We start from the raw sequence: 16,452 nt of genomic DNA, 5'->3' as shown, positions 1-16,452 counted from the left end.
TTCCCACAACTCTTAGCCTATAAATCAGAACTATTCATCTACATTATCAAGGAATCCACTGCTGAAGGGGTACCCCTGAGTGTTTTTGCTCAAGTCTGACTTCAAGTGTCAAGCTAAACAGCACAGGACTGGATAAGCAGTCCTATTAGAGTGCCACAGCCTTCTTTTGAAGGCATGAATTAAATCTCTAGCAAAAGAAGTGTTATCACTAAAAAAAAAGAAGACACTGTATCACTTCATGTCTTTACCATATGTTGCCAATAAAGTGGTTCTCAGGTGCTGCTAAGCCAAAACAATCCCATTATGGCCCACTACCTTTCCCTGCCTGAGACATTTTTGAGCAAGCTGTTCCACAGCAAATGGCACATGGTGAATACTTAAGGCAAAACCACATCACCACTTCTCAGGGTAGTGTGTTACTATCACAAAATGGTTTGGATTGGAAGGGACCTTAAACACTGGTTCCAACCCCCCTACCATGGGCAGGGACACCTTCCCTTAGCCCAGGTTGCTCAGAACTCCATCCAACGTGGCCTGGAACACTGCCAGGGATGGGGCACCCACAGCTACTCCAAACAACCTGTGCAAGTGTATCATCACCATCACAGGAAAGAACTTCTCCCTGTTATCTGATCTAAACCTACCTGACTGCAGTCTGAAGCCATTACTATTTATAGATACACAAATCTCAATCTGCTAAATAGTAATTTTTTTCTTAACTACTTACAGAGTTAACGTTAAACCGGTGAACAACACAACTCAATAGAAAAAAAAATGATGTCCATAAATATGCAAAAATTCCAAACCAAAGGCAAATGTGTACAAAATAATTTATTACAGCATAACATATGTTGGCAATATTTTACAGTGAATTTTTCCATTCAACCATTTTTTAAATCTAAACAGATGACACACAAAGGAGAATTTTAATTAGAACAGTTTATTTGTCTTAATAAAATCCCCTCTTCATGAACTGGTATTTGCCTTTGAGGGGCTAGTTAATATTACTGAAATTATTTACATTGCAGTGAAATAAAAACAAACCAAGATTGAATAATTCCATTACAGTTTCCAGAAATTTTCTGTACAAGCCACAGTATAATTATGTTTTGATAGCAGTTCATATAGAATGTAAAGCTGTCATGTGATATGTAGCCATTCTGTCTAGCAATGCTATGCTTTAAATAGGTATATTAGATTTAAACTTCCATTTCGATGCGTTGTATATTTAATCGTTAATGCACCAGAATACAAAGTAAGAAAAAGGTTCATTATGATTTGTAGTCTGCCTCTTTGTGCTCCCTTAAACAGTTTTAAAATGTAAAACATATTTCTGTTTTGCCTCACAGCACCTACAGCAATATCATTTAGGCAGGAGAAATTCTGGAGTATTGGCCATAATACTTAAGTAGACAACTAAGACTTTTAATGAAGGTAATACAGCACACCCACCAGTGAGTTTTTTTATGATGTAGAGAAAAACTGTATTCCCCATTACTGTACCTTCTGCACTCATGCAAAATTGGAGCAGCTTTTTTCATCCTAAGTGTCAATAGGTGAACAGATGGGGAGAAACCAGAGGAAGAGGAGGACAGGGGAGATGGAACAAAGGTCAAACAGTATTCAAATTCACTGTCTTCTCAGGGAATTGCTTCAGGGTATTAAAGCTTTAAAATGTTAAACTGACTATCAAATTAAGGAAACAATAACTATGGAACACAAGGTAGAGGGAATAGTTTTCAAAAAGCCTTAGGTATTTGTTGGTTTAGGTTTTTTTTACAGAAACCTAATCTTCATATCTGTCAACACTGGTTCCATAAAAGACACGCACCTGACAAAAACATGCAACCCCCACAATGCTTTCATTGTTGCTGTGCTTCAAAAGAAACCAAACTGACCAAACTAAGAAATCCAACCAAAACAACCCAGAAAAAAAAACCCTAAAGAACAGTAAAGACAAAGAGGGCAGTTCAAGCAGCACTTCAGTCTTAATCTGCTAAAAACTCTCAAATGATAATTTATTAACAAGATATGTTCACATATATCTGCATATGTAACAACACTTAAGTGAAAGCAGTCTTTAATATCCATATTATTGTGAGGGAGGGCTGATGAATTATTAAAAGACTTAAACCTGTACAAGTATAAACATGAAAAATGCTGATTAAAGATGTTTACATAAATATTGGCAGTTTTCATTGGGAGGGAAAAAAACCCTAATAGCATACTCCATTTGACTATCCAAATATTTTGTTTTAGATACCTGTTAAAGATATTAAAATACAACCTGGAAAAGTAACCCTGATCTGTATCCAGCCAGCATGTGATGAGAGTCAAAGTTTCATATACATGTGTGTATGTAGGTATACACACACACAGGGGCTTGCACACATTACTTCAGATTTCATTGGACAGCAAATCATGGTTAATGGCTGTGTGATTTACAGATGCAATGCTGCTGTTGTCTTCATTTGTGGCAGGCATGAAGGCAGACGTGAAAGGAAACAGTTTATGACATGCAGCTTGATATTCTTCACACTGAGCACGGCAGCTTCCAAAACTGCCATCAAGTAACGCCTCAAAAACCTTTGTTAATGTCTAAAGAAACAAAAGCATCAGTTAATAAATGCAATTCACAATTGTTTTGTTTCTAAGGGCACATACTGTTAAGCAATACTAGTCTCAGCAAACAGGTTTCTCTGTTGGTATTTATGCATCTTTTACTCACAGGAAAAATCTGAAACCGTGTTCTTTCAAGTAATCATTTATCACAGTAAATGAAGCATGCATATTATCCTGCATTAAATTATACACTATTTAAGATCTCACACAGTGGCTTTATACACTGTATCTTTTACCTTCACATTTTTGTCTCTCATGTTTTTATCCAATCTAGTTGCAACAGCAATTGCTTTTTCTTGTCTTGATTTGTCCAGGAAATACATCATCTTTGCACCTTATCACAAGACAAAACCCACAATGTTTAGTTTTTCTAAATGCCATACCACATATACAGACAGACACACAGAACCTGAAAACTTAAGTATAAACCTGAATTAAACTTCTTACAAGTTTTAATAAACTATAGCTTCCTCCCTGATTTGTAACTGGAAACTAATGAAACAAAAGCCATTTTGAAATTTATTAGAAGCATAAGGACTGAATAATACAGGACAGCCGTTCCTGCAAAAGTGACATGCCTCACTTGACTGACAGATCTTCAGTACAAAAAAATATCATGGAGTACATTGATGACAAGCCCTTCAAATCAGCAGGCTAAATGAAATCCATCCAACAAATGCAGGAGTGAGTAGTTCTCAGAGATGTACTGAATTCTCTTTAGAAATACTGGAGCTAAGTGAACAGCAGTTACTAAACAACTGTGGAACATGGCCCAGTAGAAGTTCAGACCAGTCTACATAGCAAACACAGGACCATGGCTGCTCATCTGGAGCTAAGGACACAGCTTAGGTACAAGGAAAGTGCAGCACAAATTTGGTGCTTTGCCTGGACCAGACTACATTGGTGGAAAGGAAAACACTGCATCATGGAACTACACAGCTTCTCAGACAACAAACAGCTTACTAAAACTGGTCTGGGCATCTCTGCAAAATTCTGCTCCTTGTATTGTAGCTGCCTTAATCTAAAATCTCATCTTAATGAATGTGCTGGCAATTCATGCACTTTCCTTTACCCAAGTATAAAGTCCAAGTCCATTCCACTATGTAATCTACTGCAAAAACCAAAAAGCTTAATCATTTTACTGGAAAAGTTAAAACTCCACATTCTGGATGGTTTGACTGTCTTTTGGTTTTGCTCAGCTCATTTCCCCAATTATTAGTTTTCCCAATTAAATAAAGATTTCCTAGTTCTTCCTGCTTTTTGTAAGTTTAAGGAAATAAATTGCTAGACTCAATGCAGACTGCAGATAAAGATTCTGGATTTACCTCACTTAAATCACCTCCTTTTCAAGAACATGAAAAAGTAAGACAAACCTGACAGTTGGTGCTGAATGGAGGTAGCATTGTGTTTGAGAAATTCTTCATTGAAACTCTCCAGGTTTTTATTGACAAAGATTTTCTGCATTTCTTGAGTTAGGACCTTGCTCACAATTTCTGGGAGGTTACTATGGTCAGACACTAGAAGAGGAAAGGCAAGGGGAGAGAAGAAAAAAAAAAAGCCATTTAAACAATTGTAGAAAACACTGAAACCGCAAGCATCACTGCTGAAAGTCCCAGTTTTAAAATTTGTGCACAGAAACACAAATCTCAGATCAAAATGTGTCAACACGAACATTGCTGGTGCATTTAGAGAGGAAACATTCATAAAGAGTGCTCTGTCATGTAAACTTTCTATAACAAGTTCACCACACAAACTATTTCAGTCAGAATCATTCTCCAGAATCTGCCACTTATTTTTGTTAAATCTTAAAGTTTTCCAGGATCCTCAGAACACTCACTTTTCTGGGAAATCTAGCCAAAATGAGTTGTTGGGTCCACCTGGTGGATTAATGGAGGAAGGTATAATACATACACAGTACACTGGGAAGCACAGCCTATGTTTTTTTTTTGGTATTGCCATGAAAAAAAACCCATGTTTTTATTTTTCTTTGTATCAGTTTGTGTTTCAAGAGTATACATTACAAAAATATGGAATTATGTCCTTGAAAAATGTAATTTCTTGTGTCTTTATAATTACATATTTCCTACACACATACCAGCTTTAGAGAATTTAATCAAGCACTCATGTAGCCATGGGTTATTCCTGTTGATAGCAAAAGCTCTTTTGACAGACTGTAACATTAACAGAAACTTTCCTGTGGGAAGGAGAAAAAAAATATTAGGAAATCAAGATTAAGACTATAGAACATTTTATCTTCATTATTCATTACTTTCTTTAGTAAATCTAATACAAATACTAGAAACATCAGTTTCTCTAAAGAATTGAAAACAAAGCTTATTTTCACATTCAAATTGCTTCATAAACCAAAGTTCTTGCTGCTCCAACTCTGGCAACACAGCCCAGACGTTACCACCTATTTAGCTTTGGTCTCCTCTAAATAATTAAAGATCAAACCACAAATACCATTCCACAGTATTTAAGAGTATATACTACAATGTAATCTGCTCTTAGGGCTTTTTTGTTTAAGGGTGACTAAACAAAAACTGTATTTACTGTATTATTGGATATGATGCACACCTCAGCTTCATTCATGTTAGTATTCCAGATCACTTTCCACTACACTTGGATACACAGGCTGAACTGAAAGACTAAAATTTTGTAAAGCAAAAAAAAAAAAAAAAGAAAAAAAAGTAGTACTTTACCTTTTCTAAAGTATATTTCAAATGCTAATAAGTGTGTTTCTATATCATCTCCAATAAGATTCTTAAGTGGTATAAGGAACTTAATGGCTTCTTCTAATGGATTTTCTACCTGTTTTAATAAAAGAACAATAAAAATGATGGCTTAAAATAAATGTCAAATAAAACCCACCAAAAGTTTCTGTTATTCAAATAATTTAAATAATCAGAGGTCAAACGTAAACTGAAACTAGCTTTCTGAATTAAACTGCACCACAGCATTTTTATTTAAACAGCAAGATTTTTTTAAAGTGTTTATTCATCATTTCATGTTGATAAAGACAGCATTATTGCTAACTCTGGCACTGCTTGTGCACTCAGTGCTGTAATTCAGCATTTAGGAAACTATTAAATACAGCCACCTTAGACAACAAGGTTTAAGTTTACTGTGATAACAGACATAGTTCTTTGTGCATAGCAAAACACTGGCTTATGCCTTCAAACTTTGCAAATTGCAGAAATTTCTGTTACTTTTCCCTCTCTTCACTGTATGAAAGGCAGATTTCTTCAGGCCAAACACATATTTTTGTTCAGTATCTGTTTTAATGAAGTATGACCTACTGTTTGGGAAAAAAACTCTGAAATGTAAAGAAAGTAACAATATTAATGTAGAACTTGGATTTATTGAGGAAAAAAACTTCTCTTTAATATAAAAAGAGACTGATTACAAAAAAGTACCTCTGAATGATTTTATAAAAACACCTAGATTATTTTAGGAGAATCTGATAGCAAACCCATGTTATAAGTTTTTTATGATCATCACAAGAGTTTAACAAGAAAGACCATGCTAACCCTTTCCAGTTTTTCAGGAACCAGTTCTTCCCTGGGTCCACTAGTTTCCTCCTCCTCTTCATCTCTCTTTTTCTTTTGATTTTTTTGCTGTCGTTCTCTTTCTGCATGCTTTCTTTCTTCTTCAAGTTTTGCTTTCTTCTGTGCTCTTCTTTGTTTACTGAGCATTTTCTTCAATTCTTTGGCTGAGAGATTTTCTATAGGTTAAAGTAACAGACAGCATAAAGTATTTAATTAAAAATCTTGTTTCTCTCAAACAACTCAGGTCATTATGCTTCTCCCCATCTCTATATGGCAAACTTGTAAGTGATTTCCATAACTACCAACAGTCACTAGAGTATCACCACTTCACAGGTCAATACTGCTGCTGGATTACTATTTACAGCATAACAACACTTGATCTTGCATATTGTCTCTTACATGGCTGTTACAGAAACCTTAGTGATTTCAAAGGTTAGCTACATAAAGTTGTTATATCTGTCATAGGTTTTACCTTAGAAAACGATCAATAGCAATACTAAGCTCTCATGTTGACTGGAGCCCAGCTTGCTTCTAATGCCATCTAGAAACATCCAGATGGATTTACACTCCATCTGAAAATATGCTAAACTTGCTATTTTTCATTTAAGTGTCTGACTAATATATAGCCATGTTAACTGCACTGATTTCATGCAAATGTCATGGGATAACTAAATGGAAATTATCAGTTTAGCCAGAATAACACTGCAGGTTCCGGTCTGTTTACTGTGGTGATTCACTGAGAACAGGGTTTTTGTTAAATGTGGCAAAAGAAAAATGGTCTCCCAAGGGACTTGCAGATCTTTTTTGTGGCTATGACCTCCCTGCTTGGGTCATCCTTATTCTGACGCAGGGAAGCAAGTGCTCTTTTTACCCCATCCACACAGTGCTGCTTTCTCCCACAGATAACTTACTGGATCCCAATGAGCAGCAGGCAAATGAACTAACATGACTTCTTAGACACCACCCATCTTTATGATACATTGCTATTCTCTGTAACAGATCCTCCGCCACAAACTAATTATATACAGAAACAATTTGAAGTTGGAGAGAACAAAAGTGCAAGTTCAACTATTTAAACATACATCTTCATTATTTATAGGCAGGTATAGAAAATCTTATTCACCTCAGAATAAAGGTAAGATTTTATTGCAATATTAAGTGGCATTTTTAGTTTAGCTTCCCTTTTTCCCCATGTCAAATATTTTTCCCTTTGCAAAAAGCCAGGAATTAATTTCTCTGCTTTAGTCAACAGCCACTGCAACACTGACCGTAAGTGCAATTCCACTAAAAGAGAAGCAACTATTTATCCTAAAATTAAAAAAAATCTTAATCTGCCATTGAATCCTCAGATTTCCAAACTACACCCCATTGGCTTCCTAAGAATGTCTGTTGTCCATTAATATTAGTTTTAAATAATGTTCTAAATGCATTAATATTGCTAACACACTTACCCATTTATTCTTTGGTCCTTTTTGGTCTTTTGTGTGAAAAGTAGTAAAACTTAATGCAGTAGTAACTATTATTGCAATGTAATGAATTAAATACATTAGATCAAAATCAAATTCTTGTAATTTAGACTGCTTTTCCACAAAATCTATCAATTGCTCCATAATTCATTAGTTAATATTTATCTAATGGCTGAACTGAATCTGATTTTAATGTTCTGAAACATCACTCCTCCCCAGGTACTCTAAAACTACAGCTAGATTCATTCATGTTCTAGTTCCACAAAGTAATGGGATGTGAACAGAGCAAACTGTAGCCTGTTACCTACGATCTCTTTTCAGTTACTGTGACAGAAAGGTGGAAAAACTTCTGTTGTATTTACTCTGTAACACGTAACTTATTTAGCTTAAGCTTTTACATGTGTCAGACATATGAGCCTTCATTAAAGTGTAGATACCTGAATTCACTTCTTGCTCTTTGCTTTCATTGGTAAGAGGATTATCATGGAGCTTCAAGTAAATTTCAATTGCTGATCGGGCAGCCTTGAAGTAGAAGGCATGTTTCCTGAGCACATCTTCTAATCTTAGAAGGTCTACATAGGCACGGAGAGTCATCTTTCTCATGCAGTACGTGTGGAAGTCAAATTGATCATCTGTTATCTCAAAAAAATGCTTAAAAAAAAAATGACACTCATTTACTCATCCTTTACTTAGTCCACCTTTTATTTATTATTTTTATTAGAGGTGAGTATAATTACAATTGATATTATTTACAGACAATATTTAACAGGTATAGACATATCCTTATCATACTGACTGTTCAAGAGAAGCTATTGGTTGGTAAAAATCTCAGTTAAATCAGTTAAAGGTTATAATGTGATTATTCAAGACTAAAGTCAGCATAAAGTTAATGTAGGAATAGTTGCATAGACGATATTTTATGGTATTTTATACTGAAACTTTTTCACTTCAATAATAGTCTTTCATATTGAAGACAACATCTGTTACAAAAAATCATCATGTATTAACCTGATGTAAAAAGTCATACTAGAAGTTTTATATGCTTCTAGCATACAAAACTGTGCTGATTACATCAACAAATATCTTTACTTGCATGTGAGAAATACTGGGGAAGCAGTGGGTGGTGTTCGCACCTACTTACCCTTTCTACTTCATGACATTTTTTCAAGGCGTCACCGTACTTCCCTAGCCTTTGATAAGCCGCGGCACATTCCGTCTGGAACCACATGCACTGCATCTCGTTAAGGTTCTCCATAGCAGAAGTTCCCTCCTGAAATAAGAGTCATCATCAGGTTTTCCTATTGTAATTTACCAGCTGCATCTTTCAACTGTGGCTGCTTTCAGGCTGTTAGGAGGAAACAATCAACCCTTCAACATACTTGGAATACAACAAGAAATGAACACCCAGTGACTCGTGATATGCTGTGCTCCCTCAGATAGAAAGTAACAGATTGAAATGATTAAAAAACCCCAATTATTTGAAGATTAATGTCTCAACGGGTTTTTATGATTAACTCATGCTTGTACACACAGTCTCACTTCTACAATTTGGGGGCACAAAACATTATTAAAAAATATTCCTTGAGTCCAGCAAACAATTTTTGCTGGTTCTTCCTCATCAAGTAAGTGGCATCCACCAGTCTAAAAATCCACCAATATCATTAATATTAGCCATTAGGTTTTCAGAAGAGTCTTTATAGCAGATAAAAGACCGAGTTACGTTCAACATTTACTGTTACTGAGGATATCCTGTCTTTCCAGAAGTCTGTGATAAAATTCTTTCTTACTTTAACACTTCTGACATGCAAACATGACAAGTTTTAGTAAGCAAATTTTCAGTAATTCCTAGAAATACCCAGCAAGCTTGAATCCAATTTCAAGTGTTACCATATCCAGAATTTAAAAGCATGAAGGAGCCTAATTTATGTACTCCAGGATATCCCACAAAGTAGTCGTCATGTTTAGTTCCACAAATTATAGAAAAATCTGGTATTTATGAATCCAAATTTTGTCCAATGTAAAAAACAGAATTTAAAGTGCTTATCCCATATTTCAGGGATAGACTCTGTTTTAACAATTTTTTTGTGCGTAATACTAGCTTAAAGGAATGAAATGTTCAAGTATAAATTAATCTGTGTTAATACTAAATCATAATGTGTATAGTACACACTCCTGTGCAGCTAGATCAGATAGTATCAAAGGGGAAACAACAAGGCATCCATCAGATGCATTTTAAAAGTGGTATTTTGAAGTATGGCAATAAAAAATAGTCCACAACTACCCTTGAACAATCATTTTTTCCAGTATTTAGTGGGTCTAGACACCTGGATTACTGCGTCTATCTTTGAGGCCCACAGCACAAGAGGGACATAGGCCAGTCAGAACAGATTCAGAGAAAGGCCATGAAAAATCAAAAGGCTGGAACCTGTCCTGTGACAAAAGAGAGCTGAGGTTCACCCTGGAGAAGAATACCTTACAGCAGCCTGCCAGTATATGAAGGAAGTTTCTAACAGAGAAAGGAAGAGACTTTTCAGCAGGATCAGTAGCAATATCAACAGGAGCAAAAGATTTGAACTAGAAGAGGGCAGCTTTAAACTGAATGCAAGGAAAAAAAATTTTACTGTGAGCATGTGGCAATACACTGGATTGTAGTTGCCCAGGAAAGCTGTGGATGCCCTGTCCCTGCAAGTGTTCAAGACTGGGATGGATGCAGCTTTGAGTAACCTGAGATAGCCAAAGATGCCCATACCCATGGCAGTGGCACTGGATTATTCCATCTTTAAAAGGCCCTTTCCAATACAAACTGTTCTATGATTCTGCATAGTTCCTTACCATCAGACATCGGAGCATTATAATAAAAATGGATATCAATAAGAGATATTTGATCAAAAGTTAGGAGTGAAAAAGCACCAGAGGCAAGAGAAACACCTCTTAATCAAGGCAATATACTTGCCCTTGTGAATTTAGAGCACATATCCTCTGCATCCTTCACCATATTTGCTCGCAGCATGTATTTAGCACATTTAGAATTGATAAATCTGTCTGCAGTATCCAAAGATTGTGCTTCATCCATCCATTTGGCAGCTTCCTTGATGTTACCTACATGCTGTTAGGGAGAAATGAAATAGTTAACTTTCAGTAGAGGACTGCTATAGACCATCTCCTGAAATCTGCATGTTACTGGTATTTCTCCATCAGAACCAAAAGCCAGTGTTATTCTCACTCCTCCCGCTCCCAGATTTTTTTTGGAATTAAAATTCACTGTAATTTGTGACTGGCTTTGCAAAACCCAAACAAAAAGGTTTTAATTTCCTTCCTGACAAAATAGTGCCCGAAAAGAAACCTGCATGAAAACTGATGCCCTTAACAACTGCTAACTGAAATACTACCCACACATTCATACCAGTCTGATGGGTTGATTTTTTTTTTTTTAAATACACTACATCTCCACGTGTCCAAATTCCCCTTTTACCTTGTAAATTTTTGCTTTTAAATAGAATAGCTCTATTAATGTTGGAGTGCTTGCAATTGCAGCATTAATGTAATCCAGGGCCAAAGAACACTGGCCAAGTTTGTCAAAGTGCTGTGCCAGGAAATACCGAACCCAAAGCAGTGTTGTTGGGGGCTCTTTCTCTCCATTTTCTGCAACAAAATGGGAAAGGTTACAATAACCAGTAAAGCTGAAGACTGCATTTGAAAAATGAACACAAAAACAAAGCTTGGCAAATTCAGCAAATATGTCTTGTAATGAATTTTTTAACTGGAAAGTATAGTAACTATTTTTTTGCAAAATGTATCAGCACTTCAAAAGTTCTTGATAACTTCCATGAACAGTATTAGTAGTTACAGGGTAATTAATGTAAGACCATAGAAACTTACCACATGTACTAAAAAGGTCGCAAGTTTTCAAAGAGGCTTCATAACCAGTAACAAGTTCCTGGATTGTAGAAACCTACACATGAAAAAATAGTATAGGCTTAAGTTTTGCTTTACTATAATTTTAATAGAAATTAATACACTGAAAATAATACTTGAGCAAATTAGAGAAACTATACAAAAATAACTACTTAATTTGGAAAAAAATCTGATGTATCTTCACATAGTTTACTTCACCGTTTGCGGGTATTTTGATCACCCATTTTAACTAGTGATGCTGCAGGGAAACAGGTTGATCTCAGGCAGCTTACAGCAGAAGGTATTCAAGTGCATATGAATAGTATCTCATGTAAAAATTCCAAAATGTAACTTAATTTATGCTATTCATTTTTAAGCATTAAACTGAGCCAATTAAAAGAAAGGTGCTTTGAAAAAGACCATGCATGAACTTCCCATAACAATGACAAAACAGACACTTCTGTGGCTTTTTGGCAGGTTGATCTGTACTATTAACAATTTTCGTTTTGTTTGAAAGGTATTGTTTCCTAGAATGCAGATTCCATCTCTTGACAAAAATATATACACTGACTGAAGAGCAATACTTCCTGAAATCAGACCTTGTCAACAATAAAGGTTGTCAACAACCTTGTCAACCTTTTCATTCCTAGGTTTAAGACTCAAAGCTCACCCACACAGTTTTTGACTCACACTATACAGGTCTGACATTCACAGTAAGTACAAACATTAGGATACATGCATTTCATGACAACTGTTCCAATTCCAGGTCCATGGCTCAAAAATGCCACTTAGTACTTCTAAACATTTTATGAAGTGCTCAACCAGTTTTGTAGCTTCATTCAAAATATGTCTACCATATCCAACAAGTAACCAATGAGTCTCTCTAGGGAACAATATTACAGTAAAAATATTATCTATGTATATACACCCAAAATACAGAAGGGACTTAAAAACATAAGACATGACAGTAAGCACAGCAGGGTAATGGCTACATTGACCATCAGGTGAAATGTTGGGATGGTAAAAACCTAAAACTTCAATGGTTAAAAGTAAGATGATCCTATATTTTAAAAGCTGATTGCAAGAGTAAAATAGAATTGTAGGGACACAGCAAAATTTTAGAAAGTACAAATTGACAATGCATACATTCACTTCAAGATACACTTTGGGAGAGAAGGGAGAATAAACCTTGTTCCAGAAGATCAAAATACACAATTTGAAGGATACCACTTTATTTAACGTAATTCAGCACAATAGGCAAAAATGTTTTCAAAGAGAGCAGAGAAAGTAACACACCCAAGTCACACACAGCTACTGTAACTATCTTAAAAGTGTAATAAAATGTATACACACATACATTCTGGAAAGCGCTGGGCAAATCTCTTAAGAAATGAGTTTCAGTAGCAAAATCTCATAAAATATAATAAAATGTTACCAGACTTCAAAATAACTATAAAATGATAAAGCAATGTGAAGAAGTCACAAGTAAGTGAATGAAGGCAAACAAATGCGTTTAGTTGTTCTCTGGCCTGCTTCAGACATCTGTTCACTGGAAGAAATCAACACCCTCAGAAAATATCTGAAGATTCTTTTCTCTAAAAAAAGTTTTAAAGCAGAAACGTCTGCTTCAGGTAGCAGGGTTGTGGTGTGTATATGTAACTGTGTGTTATTTCCTTGCTGATTTTCCCTGAAATTTCCAAGTATTCCCAAAGTTATCCTCATCTGGCTGCCACTAACCTCATAATCAGTGAGCTGTGAGTAAAGGGAGAAACACTGCTCCAATTCTTGAATAAGCACACCCCACCACCAAATTCTACATGTAAATGTTTAAATTACTGCACACTTGGGAGTACAGCTTCACATCCGGACAAAGACCAAGCTACCACCAAAAAGAATGGCATCACTGTGCCTGAGCCACACGTGCCTGGTCCCTGCTTTGGCTGAGTGCTAGTGACTGTATCCAGGGTTACAAGTGATTTCCTCCCTGTTCCACCTCAGTGCAACAATGCCCAATTGCTCATTCCATTACCAGGCAATGGCAGTGGACAGACCTGGGACATCCTTGTATGAGGGTCTTTAAACAGCTGACATTAACAGTGAAATAAAATACTCTGAATCTTGAGGAGATGGAGAATACCAAGATGTTCTGTTGTAAAAGATGCCAAGTTCTTCCAAATTCAGAAGTCTGCAGTGGTTTTGGCTTTTGCAGCTCAAGAAAATACATTGTAATTGTCATTCTGGAAGCTACTATGAACAATACCTTTAGAAACAAGTATTCCGTGAAAGCAACAGCTAGGAAAATGCAAATAGAGTAGCTGGATTATTGCAGACATGCTCAATGAAAATGGCAGTATCTTTCTCCCTTACTTTTTATGCTTATGCTTCAGTCTCTTGCTAGCAATTTAGGAAATAATTCCAGGTTGATGTGTCACTTAGGGGAGCAAATTATCTGGAAATATGAACCATAATTTCTGTGTTCATATTAATTGCAAATCTAGTTGCAAAATCTGTCTCTTGAATTTGCTATCATCTGTATTCTAGAGTTACCACTGCCATCTTGAAGCCAATAATATTTCACTATTTGTAAAAGCCACAGCATTTATCATAATTTTATAAATTCCAAAAACTGAGCAGAGGTATCTGGAAATACCATGATACTGATCACAAGCTAATTTCAAATAGAATTATTCTAGAAAACTAGTGTATTTGTTCTCTTGCCATTGAGTTGAGAAAGCTTAACATACCACAAAAGTGTAGCTGAAGTAATGAATAAATCTCTCATTTCATTACAAAAAGACTGAATTGATTCCTGATGTCACCAGTTTCAGAAGCCTCTTAATCAAAATTCAAGCTTCAAACCTTTTCATAGGTAACTATCTACACCTTCCATTCATTATGGAGAACAACGAGTTGAGCAGCAGGAATTCTAGAGGGAGGAAATGGGCTTTAGTCTTCTCATTTGCACAAACAAGTGAAGTGCTCATTTTTCCTCCTATACCCTAAAGATTGAAATTGTACATGCTCACAAACCATTACGTATTCTTACCAACTGTAGCAATCCTGAAAGTTAAAGAAACATCTTCCACACTTGGTACTACATCAGCCAAAGACTCCACAAAGGTGGCAATGCTTCCATTCCTGTGCAGTTTATTTCCATTGGAAAGGATAATTTTGTAAGTGAACTTTGAATAAATGTCTTAAAATGAATAGTTGAGAAATACAAACAGACTGCAATAAATATAATGCACACACAGCTTAACTTTTTTTTAAATGATAAGTAACAAGAATCCAATTGACTTAAATCCCAACTCTGAAATACCCTTTTCTGTGAGCACTAGTTTGTAACTACCTGATTACACCAAGGTATGTTTTGTGTCCTCTTTCATAAGGGACAGCCTAAGGGACTGTTTTTCAGGTAACCAGGTGATGACTAGAATTCTTCTACCATCTTTTGTAGCTATCACAGTGGCACCTATAGGCCCATCATGAGAGCAAAATCTGTGCTGCATGTGATACTATATACCAAATCCTGCTACAGAAATTTTCTTTAGACAAAAAGAGGCCAATCAAATGTAAAAATAATAGTTAAGAACTACAGTAGCCTAAATTTTAGCTTGATTTTTTTTTTCTATATTCCATGTTATTACATGGAATTAAGTAGAATGAAATGACAAATGTGAGGTGAAATACATAATGATACATAATACATAATACATAGTCCGCTACCACAATGCAAAGATGCAAATTTTTCAAGTAAAAGGCTTAAATTCTCTGGCTTATTTATGGAACCTAAATAACTAGATTCCATATCCTATTAAAACTATAATAGACTTCTGTTTCAATGACAACCTTCCAAATACCAATACAGTGTTTCCTTCAATGAAGCAATTGCAAAAAGAGGAACTGAATTATTGTAATGTACTATAAAGTGGTTAGACTTAAGCTGTGTCAATAGTCATTTTTTTAAAGACTTCAGCTTGTTAATTTATCAGTTACAAACACTTCATTTAAGTATTTTTGTTTTCAGTTGCTCCTATTAGAATTCCATAAGTTACTAGCACTTCCAGAACAAACACAAGTCAAAAGCTACCATATAAAGGCAGCTTGAGAAGCCATCCATGTGTTGACATTTGGCACAGGTTTGAGTCTCTCTACCTTTTGATTTCCTGAAGATACATTTCATTTTTCTCAAAGCCAAATGACCAAGAGGGAACTTTGAATACTGGTACTGAGATGTATATACAATAACCCCCTGCAATGTTTTAAGCTGGGGACGGTGTAACTGGACAGTGCCCAGGCAGAAAGGGACCTGGGGGTGCTGGTCTACAGCCAGCTGAACATGAGCCAGCAGTGTGCTCTGGTGGCCAAGAAGGCCAGTGGCATCCTGGCCTGTATCAGGAATGGTGTGGCCAGCAGGAGCAGGGAGGTCATTCTCCCTCTGCACTCAGCACTGGTGAGACCACACCTTGAGTGCTGTGTCCAGTTCTGGGCCCCTCAGTTTGGGAAGGATGTTGAGATGCTTGAGCATGTCCAGAGGAGGGCAATGAGGCTGGTGAGGGGCTTGGAACACAAGCCCTGTGAGGAATGACTGAGGGAGCTGGCGGTGTTTAACCTGGAGAAAAGGAGACTCAGAGGCAACCTTATCACTCTCTACAACTTCCTGAAAGGTGGCTGAAGTCAGGTGGGTCTTTCTTCAGGCAGCAAATGACAAAACAAGAGGACAGCCTTAAGCTGCGCCAGTATATTATAGGTTGGATATTAGGAAACTCTTTTACAGAAAGGGTGATAAAGTGCTGGAATAGCCTGCCTGGGGAGGTGGTAAAATTGCCATCCCTGGATGTGTTTAAAAAATGAATGGATATGGCACTTGGTGCCATGGTTTAGTTGAGTTGTTGGGGTGTGGGTTGGAATTGATGATCTCT

At 36.3% G+C, this 16,452-nt stretch overlaps 1 protein-coding gene across 3 annotated transcripts in view; it reads right to left on the bottom strand.

Moving 5' to 3' along the window:
- Positions 1 to 816: 816 nt before the first annotated feature.
- Positions 817 to 16,452, bottom strand: part of NAA16 (N-alpha-acetyltransferase 16, NatA auxiliary subunit) — a 60,849-nt gene continuing 45,213 nt past the window's right edge. Inside the window, exons 10-20 of one of the 3 annotated variants that reach the window (XM_021530813.3) lie at positions 11,516 to 11,588; positions 11,109 to 11,278; positions 10,590 to 10,742; positions 8,778 to 8,906; positions 8,074 to 8,287; positions 6,153 to 6,346; positions 5,325 to 5,433; positions 4,718 to 4,816; positions 3,996 to 4,139; positions 2,859 to 2,956; positions 817 to 2,598 (exon numbers count right to left, since the gene is read on the bottom strand). In XM_021530813.3, coding sequence (XP_021386488.1) covers positions 2,398 to 2,598; positions 2,859 to 2,956; positions 3,996 to 4,139; positions 4,718 to 4,816; positions 5,325 to 5,433; positions 6,153 to 6,346; positions 8,074 to 8,287; positions 8,778 to 8,906; positions 10,590 to 10,742; positions 11,109 to 11,278; positions 11,516 to 11,588 — 1,584 coding nt within the window. In that variant the 3' untranslated portion in view covers positions 817 to 2,397. Of the gene's footprint in view, positions 2,599 to 2,858; positions 2,957 to 3,995; positions 4,140 to 4,717; positions 4,817 to 5,324; positions 5,434 to 6,152; positions 6,347 to 8,073; positions 8,288 to 8,777; positions 8,982 to 10,589; positions 10,743 to 11,108; positions 11,279 to 11,515; positions 11,589 to 16,452 lie in introns of those variants that run through there. The other 2 variants (XM_077781380.1, XR_002465486.2) reach the window with 2 other exon arrangements.

The sequence above is a fragment of the Lonchura striata genome, chromosome 2 (assembly GCF_046129695.1).
Source record: "Lonchura striata isolate bLonStr1 chromosome 2, bLonStr1.mat, whole genome shotgun sequence".
Classification (NCBI taxonomy): domain Eukaryota; kingdom Metazoa; phylum Chordata; class Aves; order Passeriformes; family Estrildidae; genus Lonchura; species Lonchura striata.
The sequence above is the reverse complement of the archived record's forward strand: the minus strand, read 5'-3'. Positions and strand labels throughout refer to the sequence as shown.